This window comes from Embiotoca jacksoni, unplaced genomic scaffold (assembly GCF_022577435.1).
Source record: "Embiotoca jacksoni isolate LCO1_2020_lvr unplaced genomic scaffold, fEmbJac1.0.p SCAF_10, whole genome shotgun sequence".
Lineage (NCBI taxonomy): Eukaryota > Metazoa > Chordata > Actinopteri > Embiotocidae > Embiotoca > Embiotoca jacksoni.
Genome location: NW_027185230.1, coordinates 10,280,453 through 10,299,490, shown reverse-complemented (window position 1 = coordinate 10,299,490; position 19,038 = coordinate 10,280,453). Strand labels below are relative to the sequence as shown.

Below are 19,038 nucleotides of genomic sequence, written 5' to 3'. Positions count from 1 at the left end.
TGTCTCTTGTGCAATTTGACAAAAAGAATACAGGTTTCACAAATCAGAAATTGTTTTACAAAATGTGTAACCTCTCTGTGACAACGTAGCCCAGGTTTAACCACACTAAATACATAGGCTTTAGATCAGGACCAGGTCCAAAGTGGTTCAGATGTAAAAACAAATTAGGAGATATGTCACTTTGCTGCATTTTTACAGATTTAAAAGCGGGTTCCAGACAGAGTTACGGCTTTATTTAACGTCTAACGCGCTTTTACAGCACGAAGAGGTTCTGAAAACATAAAAAATCAGCTCCTCGATGGAGGCTAACTTCAGCGTCGTATCGTATTTTAAGTTTCCAGTAGAGTTTTAGAGCCTCAAACATCTGCACGGGTCCTGGCTTTTTGTCCCGACAGATGTGTACGCTTCCGCACGCCAAACAGCCAATAGGAACGTCGAGTGAAAAGTGACGACCAATCACAGCCCTGCATTTCAGATCGCCTTCCGGACCAATGGGGAAGGCGGGCTGTGGACGTTAACAGCAGCGGCGATCACTGCAGTGCAGTAGCCAACCAGCAACCAGCTAGCCAACGGGACTACTCAGATATGGATGGAATAATGAACCAAGTCAACGGGTAGGTGAACGACTTCTCACTAGTCCCCTCGCGCGTCCGTCAAACAGCGGTTCTTAGGCGGCTAAATGTCCCCTCCCCCCTCGCTGTCCGGCCAAACTCGGCTAGCTAGCTTCACCATTTAAACTGTCCGTCAGCGGCTGTCACGCTAACGAGACCAACTTCAACCGTCTGCAGCATCAGCTGTGCTGACTGCAGCTAAAGCGGCTCACGTAGCTCGTTTTTTGTTGTTGTTAAACGACCCCAAAACGACTGCGTGTCAAATTCTGCCTGTCTGTCTGCCTGCCTGTCTGTCTGTCTGTCTGTGTTGTTTTTTTTTTTTTTTGGGGGGGCCAAGTTAACTAGTTATTTATTAAAAACCAGTTGAGACGAGCTCTCTCTCTCTCTCAGAGGAAACAGACAGGAAACACAGCGGCGGATGTTAATGCGTAACACTGTCACGCTAGCGTGAATATTTGTTAATGTTATTTATTTATTTATTATTATTATTTTTTTTTTAAATATATTAGATTAGAAATAAGACCAGGACTGAATCAGCTCTTGGTTATATTATGTTAAATGCAGCAGTGTCTCATATCAGCTGACCTTATGAATGCTCCCCTTCCCCTCCCTCTATTGTTGTGACAGTTGAGCAACACCTCCAGCTGTTTACTTGAAGTTAGGAAAACAAGAAGTGTTGATTCAGAGGCTGAGCAGCTCTCTGTCTGGCTGCCATTCGTTTTCCTCGGGGATGTCACGGTCATGAAATTTTAACTGATGAATTTAATTATCGCAGAAGCACTTGTTATAGTATGAGCCTGATCATAGTTTAATAATACACATGCACCACGTGAAGAAGAACGAGAAGAGCTAATTACTGGTATTGAGCACTGCAACGTAAATCAGCGCCACGTAGGAATTGTAAACAAAATAGGCTGAAATACGATCAGAAGGTTTTGAGACGGTCTCTGTTGCACACAAATGCAACGCAGGAAAAAAAAAAAAAAAAAAAAACCTTCATGAGGAAGCATTTCAAGCGTCGTCTCTTGATCAACATCAAGAGTTCAGCACGTTAACGTGACCGCCGGTACGCGAACGTTTGTGATTTCACCGCGGACCTGAAACCGGAGCAGAGAAACATCAAGATTTTGGATCAAATTTCGACGCGGGTGTGTTGTCATGCTGGAGAGGCCTGTTGCCATGGCGCCACAAGTTCAGGTGGTTCACAGCGAATGTTTTCCCCTCGGACGCCTCAGAAGGTCCCGGTAGAACTCGGTGTTGACAGTCTGACCCTGGGGGACGAATTCACGGTGACACAACCACCGCCGACGTCAAAGAGAACCCACCTGGTGTCTCCTGACCTGACGCGCCTTCTTCGGTCGTGGACGGTGAAGCTCCGCCTCCTCTCGAAACGGTGAACGTCACTGAGAACACCTCGCCCGGCACGTCGCTCCATCGCCGTAGACTTTTCCGAAGCATTTCAAAGGTCTCGCGGTGAAATCACAAAACGTTCACGTACTGGCGGTCACGTTAACGTGTGGAACTCAGAATACTTCTTCATGAAGGTCGTTGCTTCCTGCTGCTCCGTGTGCATCGCTGCGCTGCGTTCAACAGGAACAGACTCTGAACTTTTTGATCGCTCCTTGTATAAAACGAATTTACTGACAATAACAGTTGCCAATAATCAAAATGAAACGATGGAAAATGATGTCATTCAGCTTGAATATGTGTCTTAATAATTTGCCCCTCTCTTGGTTTCCAGCTGTCAGACTGACCCCCGCTGCCTGGGCCCATAAACATGTCCACAGATGACAGTATCTCTGAGGACGTGTCCAGCTCGGGGGCCTTGAGCCACTGCCATGCCAGTGCTGACGGGGATGGGGGCAAGGAGAGCGAGACCTCCTTGGTGTCCTCCGAGGGGACGTCGGCCTCAGGGCTGGCCGTCTCGGAGGACAGACACACCACCTCCCAGACAACAGGGGGCACTGTGGAGAGCCGGCCCATGGACATCACACCAGCATGCAACAAGATCAGGTGCAGTAACTGTCAACACGCTTCTGTGTGTGTGTGTGTGTGTGTGTGTGTGTGTGTGTAAGATTAAAATCATAGTCAAGCAGAAGATCCAGGAAGGACATTTAATATACAAACGTGTCCATATTATACTTGAATATTTGAATTTATTCCCTGTTTTGCATAATTGTTGCACTTTTCTCAAAAAGGAAATAGAGTCAAGTTGAATATTCACGTGGCAAAAGATTTTCGTCCGAGTTTTGTTTGCTGTTTGAGATTCATGTAGGAGTCGTCTTTTCCGTCCAACTAACGTGTCTTAATTTAGTCTTTTATGATTGATCTGGTTATTGTTTTGTGACGTCACAGATTTCTACACAGCCGGCGAAACGTGTATCCTGAACATGTATCTTCTCCCCTGCTGCAGGAGTCTGTGTCTGAGCACTGATGAAGCCTTCGAACAGGGGAAGAGCCTCCCGTTCATCAACCCGAGCTCCCTGGAGACCCTGAGGGCCCTGGTGCAGGAGATCCAGAGCAGCGGCGAGACGGACCCCGAGATCTGGAAGGATTGCGAGGTGGGAAACGTTCGGCGAGCCTGGAAGAGAGCAGCTGTTGTAGGAAGTCGCGGGCGAAACGCCGATGACGTAACAAAGTGAAAGTTGGAGCTTTGCTGCCGCGGCGGTTGTTGCCGAGCGTTTTGCAGCTGGCAGCCTCGTTTCTGAGCTGTCACTTCTCTTTTCTGTCCGGATCACACCTGACAGTACGACACACACACACATTCACAGACAGTGCGACACGCACACACACACACACACACACACACACACACACACACACACACACACACACACACACACCCCCCGACACAGCAGCACACTGCAGCTGATCTTTTCAGACACACGAGCTGACATCTTTGATGCTCGACAACACAGAGGCAGTGAGCTGCACAGTTCATCAGGCCGACGGCTGTTTCAGTGTGAATACCCGATGAAAACACACTCATATCTGATTATTAAATCACTCCACGACCAAATCGCCAGAGATTGATCGCTCCTCTTGATATTTTCTTTCTGATGGGAGTTTTGTATTGGAATCGCAAAGCTGCTTCCTTCACAAACACACACGCACACACACACACACACACACACACACACACACACACACACACACACACACACACACACACGTGTACTCCTGCAGCGTGCAGACAGTTTTCTATTAATGTGTTCACATGCACTTAATTAACTGAGTGATTCTCAGCCACGTCTCCCGGGAGACGCGATCCCTCGGCCGCGCGGCGCAGTCAGGAGGAGGCGTGCAACCTGTTGCGTGTGTGCAAACGCGGGCGTGTTCGCGCCTGCCCTCAGGCGGCCTGTTGGGTCGACATACTGCGAGTTCATCCTGCTTCAGTTGTTGTTTCCCAGATGTAGCATGCTAGGTGGGTTAGCCTTTGAAGCTACACCCGATGTGCGATTTTTTTTTTTTTTTATTCTTGGATTGATTTTGTACGAGGTGTTAGCTCACAGGTTTTAATCATCCCTCCAGCACGGAGGAACATATCGACCCATGAACTCTGTGTACAGCTATTCTCCTCTTAAGCAGCCTCCAGGAGTTCAGATAAATTGGTAAAATTCAGGCACACTCATATTTTATTACCTCAAAAAGGTAAAGATCTCCTCCAGACGTGTTTTAAGACGCAAACATTCTCTACTTGGAATAATTTGTGTTGATTAGCTTCTTTTTTTTTTTTTTTCCCTATATAGTTCATTCACATTCTTTAAACATTTACCTCATTTATTTTTCCCTCACTGAAAAATCAAGAATCTATGAATAAGCAATTCAGGTTCATCTCCTACTTTGAGGCAAATATGTGAAGTGCACGTGTTCCTTTTGTGTAACGTAAACACGTCTGATCATCTGTATCGGTGTGTAATTACTCGTCTCGTTGTGCGTGTAAATTCTCCGACGCACTCTGAGAGCTGCTCTCGCGGTTCAGACAGTTCAGGACCGTCATAAGTCGTGTTAGTCGCTGCAGTCTGAAGACGAACCGCCCGTCAGCCGGCGCGTATCGACAGTGATGAACGTGACCATGGCCGACCCACCGCGGGTTCGCATCTCGCTGTGAGTAACGACAGCACGTGACGCCGTCTGTTTTGCCTCCATCAGGGTCGGTGGCTGCATCTGTTTCAGCTGGTGGAGAAGCAATACCAAGAGCAGATACTGGCTCAGCAGGAACAGTACCAGTGCCAAATACAGGTGAGGCTGCGTTCTCCCTCGCGCGTGCTGCGTTCCGACGTTTCTTTTTCCAGCGAAATTAACGATGTGCTTTTTGTTCTCCAGCTGATTCAGGATGAAATTAAGGCCCTGGTTCAGCTCCAGAACCGGCAGGGCAGCATCCACCCGCACGGCGACTTCTCTCCGACTGCGCTGACCAAAACCTCCCCCAACACAAAGGACTATATTTTCCCCCTCATCTCCGGCGACTGCGCCGCCCCCAAACGTGTGCCCAGTGACAATGACAACCTGGCACTGCCCGTCCACGCTCCCTTCAGATCCCCCTCGCCGCCGCTCCCCAGATCAGAGAACGCCAACCAGGGCGAGGAGCGGGCCACCACGGTGCTCAGCAGCGGGTACGGGACTCTGTCTGCCTGGGAGTCCGGTCTGGAACCGGCCGGGTCTCCGGGGGAGGATGAGGATGTCGGTCAGGGAGGGGAGAAGCATCACTGGTCCTCGGACTTCCAGGAGGACACGGAGACCCCTCTGATCGGGTGCCAGCAGGGTTTTTCCACCGAGAGGAGACTCGGCGTGACCGAGACGAACCCGTCGGTGCACCAGCAGAAAACCTCCGGGTACGTCTGGGATCTTTCTAGGACACGAATCTCTGTTCTTTAAAGAGGTCCTGGAGGTTTTTTAGAAACGAATAAAAGCATCTCTTAAACCTCAAACATTGATTGTAGCTGCTTTAATGATATTATCAGGAATTATTATGGTACGAGGTGCGTTCAAAAAGTTCAGAGTCTGTTCCTGTTGAACGCAGCGCAGTGATGCACACGGAGCAGCAGGAAGCAACGACCTTCATGAGGAAGCATTCCGAGTGTCCTCTCTTGATCAACATCACTGAGTTCCACACGTTAACGTGACCACCAGTACATTTGCGATTTCATTATGGACCTGAAACTGGAGCAGAGAAACATCACAGTGCTGCGTTCAATGGCAACCCGTCTCAAACTGTTTTGATCGCACGTCACCGTTCAGATCAATTTCACTGATATCTTTCACATTTTGGACCATATGAGGTTGAAACAGGTATTAAATTGAATTTAATCTGGTATTAAAACGTCTCACAGTCTTAATTTTAGTTGGCTGAAACCCTGTAAAGATTTCTACCGCATCTGTCTTGAGTTATAATGTTTCTCCTCACCATGACAGCAGCCAGCAGTTGACCTCCTGGGCCCAGAGGCAGAAACTCAGGCCCAAGAAGAGCAAAGCAGGACAAGTTTCACCCCAAATCCCTGAGCAGCGGGAGCGGCCTCGCAGCCCGGAAGAGTCCCACAGACAAACCGCGACGGAGAGCGGCGACCACCGGGAGCAGGTACGAGTCCCAGAGCGCCGACAGCTGCTCCTTCAGCTCAGAGGGGATTATAATATACAGATAAGAGGACCTGGTGTTTATCGCTGTCCTGCATCTGGAGCCGGTTTGTCTTCGGTGTCTGTTGTCCTGATTACGTTCCTCGTCTCTGTCGGGTTTCAGCAGCGAGCGGCCGGGACGTCGTCCAGCTCCTTTCCCCTGAGGAGGAGCGACAGCCTGATGTCCGAGGCATCAGGTAACAAATCACTGACTCAGACAAAACACCCAGCAGCACGGCTCAAACAAGGGGGAAATGAATAAAACACAAATACGTGACTTATTTCCTCAAATTTCATGTTTGTGTTTGTTAGTTTTTCTTCATCAATAATCTGGGCCCTCACCTGGCACACTTCCTGTTTTGTCTGATTCATGTTGCCATATAGCTCATCATTTTTAAGTTTTATGGGCATTAAAAGATATTAAAGGGGGTCTTCAGTGAGTTTTGGTGCGTGTCACTTCACCTGACACCTTTTGTACAAGCAGCACAAGGCAGTCGGCCTCAGTCTGGGGGAATTGTGATATTATGTCCCATAGTTTGACATTTTATAAGTCATTTAATTTATCGTCATTTGTGTAATTGTTTGGGACTATTTTTAGCTGTGGAATAATACACGTATCGGGAATTGATGTGTTTTTATTTTTATATTTTTCATATTTGGTCAACAGTGGAGTAATACGATATTTCAGATACACAAACACAGTTCTTCACAGTTACGTTCATGGTTAGTTTTGGTATTTTTTTTTAATTGGATTTATTGACAGTAAGAAGAACAAATAATCTTACCAAAAATAAACATGTTATTTCAAACTACTATAGAAATGATTTAAGGAGACGATAAGAAACGTCCTGTGTCTGTTTTAGGCCTCACTTACTGGCGTCTGAATGACTACGACCTCTACCGCCCCCTACCGGAGAGCTTCGACAGCGGTGCCTACCTCCTCCTGCAGGAGGCCTCCATGAGTCTGGTAAGTAACAAGATTACCGCGCAGTAACAGTCTGACTCATCAGTGGTAAATATACTTGACATGAAATTAAACCATTGATACAACTGAATACACAAGATGACCTCTGACATAGGGATGGGACATGAATCCCGAATTTTCAAATAGTCGTTAAAATAATAAAAAAAAATAGCACATTGCGACTACCGTTCATCCTTGTTTTCATTTTTTGGCATCGTTGCCTGGTTGTAATGTGTTGCTCCTGTCAGAAGGTGGCGGTAGTGCACCTAAAAGCTGTTTGCAAACCACCATAAAACAACATCAGGAGAAGAAGAATACGGAGCTTTGCAGGCGAAACTTTCTCTCTCTGAGTTTAGATGTCACGGTGTGAACAGCAGAAAACAGAAAAAGATGACTACAGCCAACAGGAGTGCAACTCCTTCAAAATAAAAGCAGATTAGGTGCCACTGAACGCTGGAAGAAGAGCAGATCTACCTGTCTAAGGGGGCGAATAGTAGATTAATAAGCGAATATTTCCGAGCGACTTTCAAATAGCATTTTTTGCTTTGTGTGCCCGTCCCTGCTTGAAGACGTGTTCGGCTACCTGTACACGGTGAAGTGATGGTGGTCTGAGTCCACCTGTGATCACGTGTCTTCTCTCCCGTCTCAGGAGCCTCGGCTGTCTCTCAAAGAGATCTACCAGAACAACAAGAAAGCCGACTGTAAACGCTCCGACTGGGAGGGCTCGGTCACTTCCTCTCCTTCGTCGCCACAGGTACGTCACATGACTAAATCCAGTATATTTGATTAATCCTGTTTTGATAAGTATTGGTGCGTCCACATAACATTTACACAGTGAGATTTTTTTCTGGTTTAGTTCAGAAAATGACGTCTGACGTTTAAAACCAGGAAAACACGACTCTTATGTCACATCACGATTCTGGATGAAATGAGAATCAGGATTTGTTGTTTTTGCTTTGAATTGAGATCACGATTCTCTCTCAAGATTTAAAAAACAATATAAATGTTTATTGCACTCATTTACCTGATAAAGAATAAAACTAATCTAATGGTGTCTGGTAGAAGACAGGTGGTCTGCCGACACGTTGAGAATTACATTCATCTTGCAAGTTGTTCTTCATATTTTGGTACGTTTTGTCCCGACAGTTTGAATGATCTATTATAAATATATATATAATATACTAATATATTATATATTTTATGATGGATTATAGACTATGCAGCAGCATTCTAGAGAAAAACGCAGGATTATTCGGTTGTTTTGGAAACAAAGAAAGTTTTCTCATGTAATGAAAACAAGAACCAGAAAATACAGACTTGTTAATCTTACTGGCTACATGTCATATCCATACGTTCACATTTTTATCTGTTCAATTTATTAATAATAAGAAATGCGTGAATATTTATATGAAGTTTGATCTCACTTTTATTTAATTCATTGTACAAAGTAAAAGTCATAGTACATTTTAAAAGGATGTTTACTGTAATGCTGATGGGATGGATGTTTGTTTTTGTTTGTCATGTTGTGCCTGCTGTGTTTTAAATCAACTTTTAGTCCTTTAGTCTGAGCTGAGACTCTTTGTGCTTCAGGTGTTGACTTTGGACCCGGCAGCCAACACGCGTCAGTCGGACCGAACCTCCGGCTTCACTTCGCCCTCTCGCTTCAGCAGCCCGTCGTTCGCCGCTCAGCCCCACCTTTACCCGCGAGTCGGGACGCCCGTGACCCCCGACAGCATGGCGGAGAGCAGTCCCAACCCTGGAGACACCGACTGCATCTCTGACACCTCCAGTGTTTCCGCTGCCGGACCTTCGCCCTCTAAGGTGCAGAGCTCCTGGGGAAACGCAGTCCCGCCTACCTCCCAGGATAAGGCCCCGCCCCCCCACACATCCAGCCAGCAGTGCAGACCCAGTGCCCCCTTAGCCAGCGAGGAGGAGGGCAGCCACACCCACACCAGCACCCTGAAGCCCGGTTCAGCCTCCGGAGGGACTCTACGGCCGTCAGTCAGTCCTCATATGGAGAGAGCTTCGTCCCTGGAGGATCCTGTAGTCCTCTCTCTGTGAGTGTAACAATTAATCAATCAATACATCAATTGATCAATCAGTTCATCCATCCATCCATCCAACCATCCATCAGTCAGTTCTCACATAGAGAGCTTTGTCCCTGGAGTCCTCTCTGTGAGTGTACCAATCAATCAATACATCAATCAATCAATATACCAATCAATCAAATAATCAGTCAGTCAGTCAGTCAGTCAGTAAATCAACCAAACAATCAACCAGTCAACCAACCAACCAATCAAACAACTAATCAACCAACCAACCAACCCATCAAGTAATCAACCAACCAACCAACCAACCAGCCAGCCAATCAATCAACTAATCAACCAACCAACCAACCCATCAAGTAATCAACTAAACCAACCAACCAATCAATCAACCAACCAACCAACCAACCCACCCACCCATCAACTAATCAACTAGTCAATCAACCACCCAACCAATCAATCAACTAATCAACCTACCAACCAACCCATCAACTAATCAATCAGCCAAACAATCAAGCAGTCAACCAATCAACCAACCAACCCATCAAGTAATCAACCAACCAATCAATCAACCAACCAACCAACCCACCCGTCCATCGTCCATCCTTGCATCCCTTCAGATGCAGCAGGTTGAGTAATTTAGTCCAGACTTCCCCACCAACGTTTTCCAGCTCCATCTGCTCAGACAGACAGAAGTCATCTTCTCTGCAAGGTTTCTTTAATCTTCTCCTTTTGTGATTTGTTTCTTCCAGACTGAGGCAGAACCTGAGAGAGAAGCACTCTAGACATGTGGCCGACCTGAAGGCTTATTATGAGTCGGAGATCCAAACCCTGCGAGACAAACTCCAACTCAGAGACCTGCCGCAGGACTTAGAGAAGAGCAACCGGGCCCTCGCACAAAGGTTCTCATTTACTCTCTATATACATTTTATGTAGTTTATTTGATAATTTTTTTAAACCCCAGAGTTGTAAACAAACAGGTTTTTTTGAGTCATGTTATATATATTTGTTTGTTGTTGTTTACTGTTTATCTGCAGGTGTAAACATCTGGAAACAGCTCTGGCTGAAGCCACCAGCCGTATTCAAGAACTGGAAGCAACGAACAGCTCGCTGGAGAAAAAACTGGTAATCCTCCAAATTAGTTTGACATTAATGTGATTTTAGTCCTAATCAATCATTTTTGTTTGTTTGTTTGTTTGTCTTTGGAACAAACAAAAGAAATAATTTTTTTGCTCCTGAAGACGTCTTAATATGTCATTAAATTGATAGATTTTAATTAATAAGGTCCTGATTTGAACATCAGTGTTTTGTTTTTGTGTCGCCCAAACAGCCAACTCTCCGAGAACAACTATTTGTTTTTTAATGTTGTGATCTCCAAAAAAAAAATGTCTGCAGTTAATTCCTGCAACTAGCGGAAGCCGCATGTTTTGTTTTCTTAAAAAGGTTGTTCCCCAGCAAGAGTTTCTAATTCACGAAGCAACTTCCTGGTGTCTGCAAACACACTCTGAGAAGTAGGACAACGATTCATGTAAATAAATGAAACGCGAACCTTCCCTGTGGTGTGATTTTCAGGCCGACTGGCCGGAGCGCTACGCCGTAGCGGGAGCCACCGTGAAGTCTCTGCAGCAGCGACTGGAAGAGAGCAAACGTGCGGGCAAAGAGAAGGACGCCCTGGCGGCGCGTCTGAAGACCCGCGTGCGGCAGCTGGAGGAGGCGGCGCAGAAAGCCGGCAGGGAGGCCGACGAGAAGGAGGCCAGGAGGGAGAGGGAGTACAAGATGCTGCAGGAAGTGAGTCTCTCGGCCCTCGACCGTCGGTCCCTGAGCCGCCCGCGTCGGTTTGAAGTGTTCCCCCACGTTAAATTCACGTCTCCGTTTTGTCTCCTCAGCTGCTGGTAGAATACGACTCTCTGATGAAGGAGCACGAGGGAGTGAAGGTAGCGACTCTCTCGCGGCAATCCACACATTTGATTATTTTTATTATCAGTGAAACATGTTAAATAATGTTAACGGCGATCAGCGAAATCTGAACGTCACGTCTTCGTTCTCATTTTGTGCCCGCAGAACAACCTGCTGTCGACAGAGAACAAGCTCGTCGATGCAAATGATCAGATATCAGAGCTGAAGAGGTGAGTGGAGCGGCCGCAGAGTCAGACAACAACACTTTCTTGCTGAACGTTAACTAAGTTTGGACTTCTGTGAGTTTGTGACGTCACAAACTCAGGCTCATGTCACACGAGTAAACCCGCTGGTGAACCTCTTACCTGGAAGGAAATCACAGAGCGGTCATTCAGTCACGGCGCTAACAAGGTACATGACCAGAGAAACCTGTGGTTGGTTCAAGGTATATGTCACGCAAACTATCAGCCAATCAGAAGAGAGGATCATTGATATCAAAGACAGACACAAAACCACCTGCTGTTGGTGGAGCTGCAGAGAGGCGATGTAAAACTACATTTAGATCATTTTTGGTACCTAAAACAATGAGAATATTTTCTGATGAAGATCAAGAAAATAAAACACCAGAAAAGTGTAAAATATGGGGCCTTTAAATATTGCAGGAAGGAAACAGACACAGGCTCGGTGAGGTGAAAAGAGCTGCAGGGGATAGACGTGTACGGCGGTTAATGACAAGAGAAAACCTCCATCAGTCATCGGGGTGAACAAAAACCTCTGTACGTCATCTCTCCACGTGGGATCAGTTGATTTATCGTGTCTCTTGTCTGAACCCCTCAGAGTGATCTTCAAGCTGGAGTCTCAGGTGAAGCAGCTGGAGCACGAGAACCAGGCCAGAGCTCGCTACGCCTCCCACAGCAACACACAACCTTCAGGAGCCGGGTGAGTCCTCAGGGAAACACAAAGACACCACGTTCAGCGTCGGAAACACGGAGTTCAATTAAATAACGTGTCAGAATCACTGCTCATTACAACAATAACGAATATCCTCCACAGTCTTTTCCACCATCCCGACCTGCTGATGTCTCCCAGTAAATATAAGGCGGAGCCGGACGTCACCCGCAGGAAGTCGCCGTGTCCGCTGTCCGACCATCCGACCAGCGGCAGGAAGTCGCCGTTCCAGCCGAGTCTCCACAAGAGGTCGCCTTATCCGTTAAGCGATTCTCCGTCGGGAGGCGGGAGCTCCGTGGACACGTCCTCCGCCGGCGGGAGCTGGAGGTCGGTCTTTACTCTGGTGGACGTTTACCTGAAGAGACGGTTCTGAGTGATGTACTGAGGTTCTGCTCCTGCAGGTGCGCGTCTCCTCCGGAGTGTGAGCAGCCTCCGCCTCCGAGCCGACACCCGGAGCAGCGGGAGGCCGGGCGGAGGGACGGATCCAGCGCCCTGACGCCCATGATGAGGGCCCTCATAGAGCTGGAGGAGACCAGAGCGACGGAGGGCCGGGCCCCCTGTAAGAACACCTCCACCTGTACGAATCGTTCTCAAAGACCACGTTACACTGAGAGGAACGTGTCCAATCTAAATGGAAAATTCCTCAAATTTGGCCCAAACGTTCAGCCGGACTTAAAGATGAAGTGATTGCATTTTAGTGGCCAGAGGTCGCTGTAGCTTCGTGTCCGTCCCATTCTTGTGAACGTGACGCCGTAACTGAGGAACAGAAGAATTGGTGACTCTGATCTTGATTGTTGAGATCTTCTGTGTGTCGGGTTAAAGATGAAACATCCACCTTTTACAATCTGTAGCTTCTCTGCAGAAACATCCAGATTTGAAGCATCGTCTGCTGTCATGGCAACAACTTTATGTTCTCTCCTAAAATCGGGCAAATTTCTTCAAAGTCTTCACAACATTTATTATATGAGTCTGGACAGACTTGGACGTAAACTGTAACTTGTCTGGTTGGTGGAGGGAAACAAACACGAGGTGGTAATTGTAGTTATTAAGGGAATGTCAGACTCCTGAATCACTGCAGTCCAGACACACACACACACACACACACACACACACACACACACACACACACACACACACACACACACACACACACACCATCCACCTCCTCTCACCGTACTGTATGTGACACACACTTCTGTCTCTGCAGGGGTCGGCGGTCAGAGGACCACCGTCGGGTTTGTGGAGCGGAGACTCAAGGAGACGATTCAGGAGCGAGGACAGGTGGAGAAGGAGGTGGTGAAACCTGGAGGAGGAGGAGGAGGAGGAAGGAGAGGAGGTGGAGGAGGAGGAGGAGGAGGGGCCGTATCCGGAGCCGAGCGAGGAGGTCCGATGGGTCGCGGTGGAGCGGAGAGAGCTGCAGCTCTGCTGAGAGCTCAGAGGAGTCTGTCTCCGGAGGGCCACAGATCGTCCTCACTGCCTCCTCCAGCACAGAGAAACATGCCCACAGTGACTCCCAGTAATACTCCCTCTCCTTTAAATCCACTCAGACACAAGAGTCATTATTTTGCTATATGCGACACCTTTTTGTTCCGCTCTTTCTTATAATTGTGACTCTGATATTTTAGTTTGAAATCCTGCTATTTCTTTCTCCTCCGTGCAGCGAAGAGAGAGATGTTACTGGCGCCCAGGTCTGCCAAGTCCAGCCCCAAACGCTGCCCCTCCGAGAACTACTCCACTGCGTTCAGTCACCTGATGCCCCGCGAGGAGCACCTGCGCAAAAGGTGAGAACCTGCTCATCGCAACAAACAGCTTCGTCTCGGAACAGGAAGTGAGGTCAACTTCAAACAGGTTGAACATCGTAGAGATTTATTTTGCTGGATGGTGTTTTAACCATCTGAAAACTGATGTGCAGAAGTGTCTTAAGCTGCAATACCACCGAGTGACACTAGAGGTCGGCTCCAAAAGCTTCCGGCTCCATAGACTCCCATTCAACTTCTCTCATCAAATACAAAGTCAATAAAAATGTCTCCACCAGTTATCTTGGTGTTGTTCGCTAAAGTCACTCCTTCTTATTAGTTTTCTGGAGGTTCATCTGAAAATAATCGGTCATTAATTAGAAAATAAGCTTAAAAAAGATGCGTTTTTGGAGGGGGGCGGGGCGTGTCTGTTTGATTGACAGGCCTGTGGTGCAGTCAGGTTACAGCTATTGGTGGGCGGGACGTAGTATCGTCAGGTTTCCAATCAGATCAGTCAGATTCACTACTGGCTCCTCCCCCAGCTCGTCCAAATATGGTCACTTCCTGCTCCAAACTGCTCCGAACTAGCAAGATGCCGACTGACAAAATCTGAACTGGAAGCTTAATAACGGTCACAAACCGACAGGTGACGTCACCATTTGATTGATATTTGAAACATTGTCTGCTGTCAGTCATCTTTATTGGCCGAGCATGTGAACACATATTAATCCTTCTCTACATTTATTAAATGAGTTTGGACCGACATGGAGGGAAATGACTGCTTCATCATTTCACTCGGTTGCCGTTTGTCTTCTTCTTCTGGTCCGAGGGAGGATTTAGTTGATGGTTGCACTTTGAAAGTCATCTTCGTCATCTTCGTCACTCAGCGTGATGGACGTCGTGTCACTGAGATCAAGAATAGAACAAACCGGAGGCGAAGACAGGGACACGTCCCTCTTGTCTCAGCTACTGCTTCACAAACCTTTAATTTAACACTCAGTAAACTGAAGACACAGCTGAGGTGCAGTAACGCTTTACTGGCTCATATTCAGAGGTGCAAACTATACACATTTTATCAATATTGTGATTTTAGATATCATAATACTTTAATATGGAGATTTTTTTTTTCTGGTTGCAAATAAAAAATAAAATTAGAGCAGGCAGAGATTTTGAGAAAAATCAGTAAATGGGGGGCATCCGAAACGAACAAAGCCGCCGTAACGTTCTCGTTCACACTTTTAATTTTAGATGACCGCTTGTGATCCGATCAACCAGGAAACAACAGCGGGACGTGAAACACGAACAGCTCATTGTTTCCATCCACGTCGGCCCCCGAACGAAGCGGTTAAATGACGCTTGTTGTTTGCTGTTCTGCAGGTTGGACGGACCCGTGGACAAGAGGCGTCACTCCTTCCACAGCAGCAGTCCCAGGAAGAGACTCCAGTTTTCATCAGTAGACAGAGAAGACGGTAACGTAGCGTTCAGTCACTTCTTCTGCTGCTCCGTTAACACGTTTAAAAACTTTTTTTTGATTATTTTTTTTTTTTACTTTGGACTTTAACCAGCTGCTCCTGAAGATCTCCTGCATTTTGAACTACCGCCGCTTTTATAATGCATGTTGCTTTTTTTATGTTTTAACTATTTATTGTATTCATTTTAAGCATTTTATTTCTTTTCTATATTATTTAAATTAGATCTGTTTTTATGTGAAACACTGCGAAACGTGTCAATTTCTGGCTGTAAAACACTGAGCTGCATTTCTAGTATGAAAGATGCTATACAAATAAAGTTTATTATTATTATTATTATCATTATTATTCAAGGCTTCTTCAGTTCAACTCTTCCAGATGAGAAGTGAAATGTCTCGAAATGAAACTTAAAGAAGTCCAGTTGTCTTCATATAAAACTGATTTTGTTGTTGTTTTTAAAAGTGACGTCTCAGCAGTTTCATGTGGTTTGAAGGGAAACTGTATGCAGTGGAAAACCAGATCCAGAAAAATGTCTGGTACCAAAAGTCCAGTAGAATAGAGTCGGTACCATCACTGTATTTTTATGTGAAAGTTGTTCCTCGCCAGAATAAATAAGTCCAGTTTGGTCCCTGTGTCCCTCTCAGACCTGCAGGAGGCCTCCGGCAGCCTGAACTCCCAGGACGGGAGCTCCCAGCTGGGCTGGGAGGAGCCGGTGTTCTGTGGTGGTCCTGGTCTGCAGGACTCCGTTGAGTACCCGGCCCCTCTGATCCTGGACCGACTGCAGTCTCTGTCCGAGGCCGAGAGGCTGCTGGACGAGCTGACGCAGGAGAAGCTGCAGGTCAGTCTGAAGGATCGACTCGTCACGCTGCAGGTTACTGTGACTCAGCAGGAAACAACACAAAACCACTCTGACCTCTGACCTCTAATGTCTGACACAAAACCACTCTGACCTCTGATGTCTGACGTAACGGGGCTGTCACAGTTTTTATACCTCTCCTCAATCACTTCTATTTAGAAAAAGTGCCCCCCCCATACTCCTCGTCCTCCTCTTCCTCACTCTAATCTAATGACTTCAGTGTTTCAGTTGATCGTCTGCCGGCTGTTTCATCAATATAATTATTTTTGTTCATTAATAATTCGTGTGTGTGTGTGTGTGTGTGTGTGTGCGTGTGCGTGTGCAGATTGAGGCAGCTCTGAGCCGGATGCCCGGAGCAGGAGGCAGAGTGAGTCTTCAGACCAGGTTAGACGAGGTGAGTTACCACGGAGACACGATTATCACTTTTTGATTATCTTCATATTCAAATTTCACATCGAGCTCACGAGTTCCTTTTAAACGCAGCAAATGTTTATCATCTTAGTTTGGCTTGTTAGAATGCTAATGCTCGCTAACTAGCGCTAAATATAAAGTACAGCTGAGGGGAATGTTTTTACGTTTTACCTGACGGTGGCGCTAAATGAAAAGTCACAGGATCTTTAAAATCATCAGGGTTCACCCTCAGAGCACCACGAGTATCTGAACCAAACTTCGATAGTCTGGAGCGACAGCGCTGCGAACAGCTCGTCGTCACATTTCAGAAGCTGGTATCTGTTTTTTTTTTGTGTTGTTGTTGTTTTTTCTGATAAACAAACGATCTGCCGTTTATCGAAGTCGCTGCTGCTCGTCCGTCCTCAGGTGGCCTTAGAGAATCGTCTGGAGAGACTGAACCGTGAGCTGGGATCCATCCGGATGACTCTGAAGAGGTTCCACGTCCTCCGCTCCTCAGCCAACGTATAGCAACGTCTGTGTTTTCCACATGCGTGTCTTTGTTTTTTTCTACGCAGCACTGATTGTCCGTCCGTCCGTCTGTACAGCGACTCCACGACATCCTTTTATACGTACGACTTCTTACTCGGGGATATTTTTTTACATGTCGGAAAAATATTGCACATTTTTGGAGTATATTTTTAGTAAAGCACAGATTTGTAAAGCCGTTTACTTTTTTAGTCACAGACGTATTAATATGATTAATTCCGCGCCATATTCAGGAGCAGATTTTTAAAATCGGCTCCCTAAACGATCAAAACAACTTTCCAGCAGAGACCTTCATCCACTTGGGGAAAATATCACTGCCATGTTTGGTTCTACATTTATGGAGATTTTTTTTTAAAATGTTTTTCCATTCGACATAACCGGAAGTGTATTTAAAAAAAATGATTTTAAGTGTCAAATTTAAATTGTACTTGTTTATTTGTATTTAATTTATGATTTTTATTTTTACCTTTTGCTTTGGGCCAAACTCCTTGAACTTGAAGGAAACATGTGTTTACTTGGATTAAATGTCCTGGTTTTTTTTGTTTTGACTTTATTTAGTTTCAGTACTGGACCCTCCGGTTTAAAGACCAACCAACACACACACACACACACACACACACACACACACACACACACACACACACACACACACACACACACACAGCTCCATCCTCAGTCGGCTGTTTCCTCCTTCAGCGATGCTCGTGCATGCACTGTCTTGCACTGCTTCCTTTTTGCCATGCAGGTTTCCTACGATGACATGAACTTCACTGGAACTGTAATGTTGTTGCACAATAAATTACGATTTTGTTTTTTAATAAATAACAAAAGTATTACTCTTCTTTTACGGTCATCACAACAGACCAGTTTGTTTGTCCTGGAGTAAAACAATGATTCTTCAGGACAAAACATGATGAACATTTTTTTAATGGTGAAATAAATCTTGTCGTTAGTGTGATGAAGGGAACACGTCATTTTATCATCTTTTTCCAAAATATTTAAAGAATGTCTTAAATGAGGTTTAAGTTTAAACAAAATAACCAAAAATACTTTGACAGAAGTTAGAAGAACGCCCCGTTAGACCTTAAAAAAGGAGAGAAATCACATCATGCAGTATATGAATATTCGGGGTGTCCAGATCTGCTTGTTAATATATTTGACAAGGGCAATTACAAATAAAATAAAAATCTTTCAGTTCTATTTCCACCATTATTTAGCAGCTGAAATGTTTCAAACCTTCATGTGAAACAATACAATTCATGGTATATTTATCTCAGAAAAACAAACAAACATTGAAAGCCACACATAAATGTACAAATATGATATATATTAAATTAATTCAGGTTTTATAATTATATTATTTTAAATCAACATAATTTAGATTTTCAAACTAGCCTAGAAGTAAATCTTTTTTTGATTTTCCATCACATTGATTTTATTTTCTCTTCTGGCATGTATTTTTTTTTTTTTTTTTTTTTTGTACCTGAAACAAATAAATTCACTTCAGTTCATGATATTATTAAAATAAATCTTCCTCTGCAGCGTCTTTAGTTAGTTTATACGTGAAAAGAAGTAGTTCATTAACCTAAATTAAGGTAATTTCAATATGTGAAATTTGAAGTTTATAGCTGCAACCGTTTTTTTTTTTGTTTTTTTTTAGAATTAATGTAAATTTCTTCAATACCCTCTTTTATTTTTTTGGGAGTGGAACTTGCTGTGCATCAAAACCTCAGTACTGAAATTTGGTACATTTGTAGGAAAAAAGTGTAAAATAGTTTAATCATTTATACTTTATAAGTTAATGTTTTCAGGACATAAAACGAAAAAAAAAAAATCCCTAATTTTTCATTGGTTTTTGTTTTAAGTCTTTGTTTGATGTTGTGCAGCACTTTAATCAACTCTTTTGTTTCTTTTTGATGCTTTTTACTGCAATTTTGAAAGCATGATTATCACTTGTAGGCCTT

The 19,038-nt window shown here is 45.2% G+C and overlaps 1 protein-coding gene across 5 annotated transcripts; it reads left to right on the top strand.

Annotated features, from left to right (window-relative positions):
• Positions 1-498: 498 nt before the first annotated feature.
• Positions 499-17,916, top strand: LOC138207929 (M-phase phosphoprotein 9). 5 transcript variants are annotated; one of them, XM_069165551.1, is made up of 24 exons: positions 499-614; positions 2,353-2,624; positions 3,025-3,172; positions 4,764-4,853; positions 4,938-5,446; positions 6,030-6,189; positions 6,349-6,421; positions 7,088-7,191; positions 7,838-7,942; positions 8,779-9,245; positions 9,986-10,135; positions 10,271-10,358; positions 10,806-11,021; positions 11,120-11,167; positions 11,295-11,359; positions 11,967-12,068; positions 12,183-12,404; positions 12,479-12,636; positions 13,285-13,593; positions 13,738-13,858; positions 15,191-15,282; positions 15,927-16,120; positions 16,464-16,532; positions 16,955-17,916. In XM_069165551.1, the coding sequence occupies exons 2-24, from the start codon at positions 2,389-2,391 to the stop codon at positions 17,054-17,056; spliced, it is 3,828 nt and encodes a 1,275-aa protein (XP_069021652.1). In that variant the 5' UTR covers positions 499-614; positions 2,353-2,388; the 3' UTR covers positions 17,057-17,916. The 5 variants fall into 5 exon arrangements, with proteins under 5 accessions (XP_069021652.1, XP_069021634.1, XP_069021625.1 ...); XM_069165533.1 differs by having other exon boundaries at positions 12,479-12,654; XM_069165524.1 differs by having other exon boundaries at positions 6,027-6,189; positions 6,352-6,421; positions 12,479-12,654.
• Positions 17,917-19,038: the final 1,122 nt, after the last annotated feature.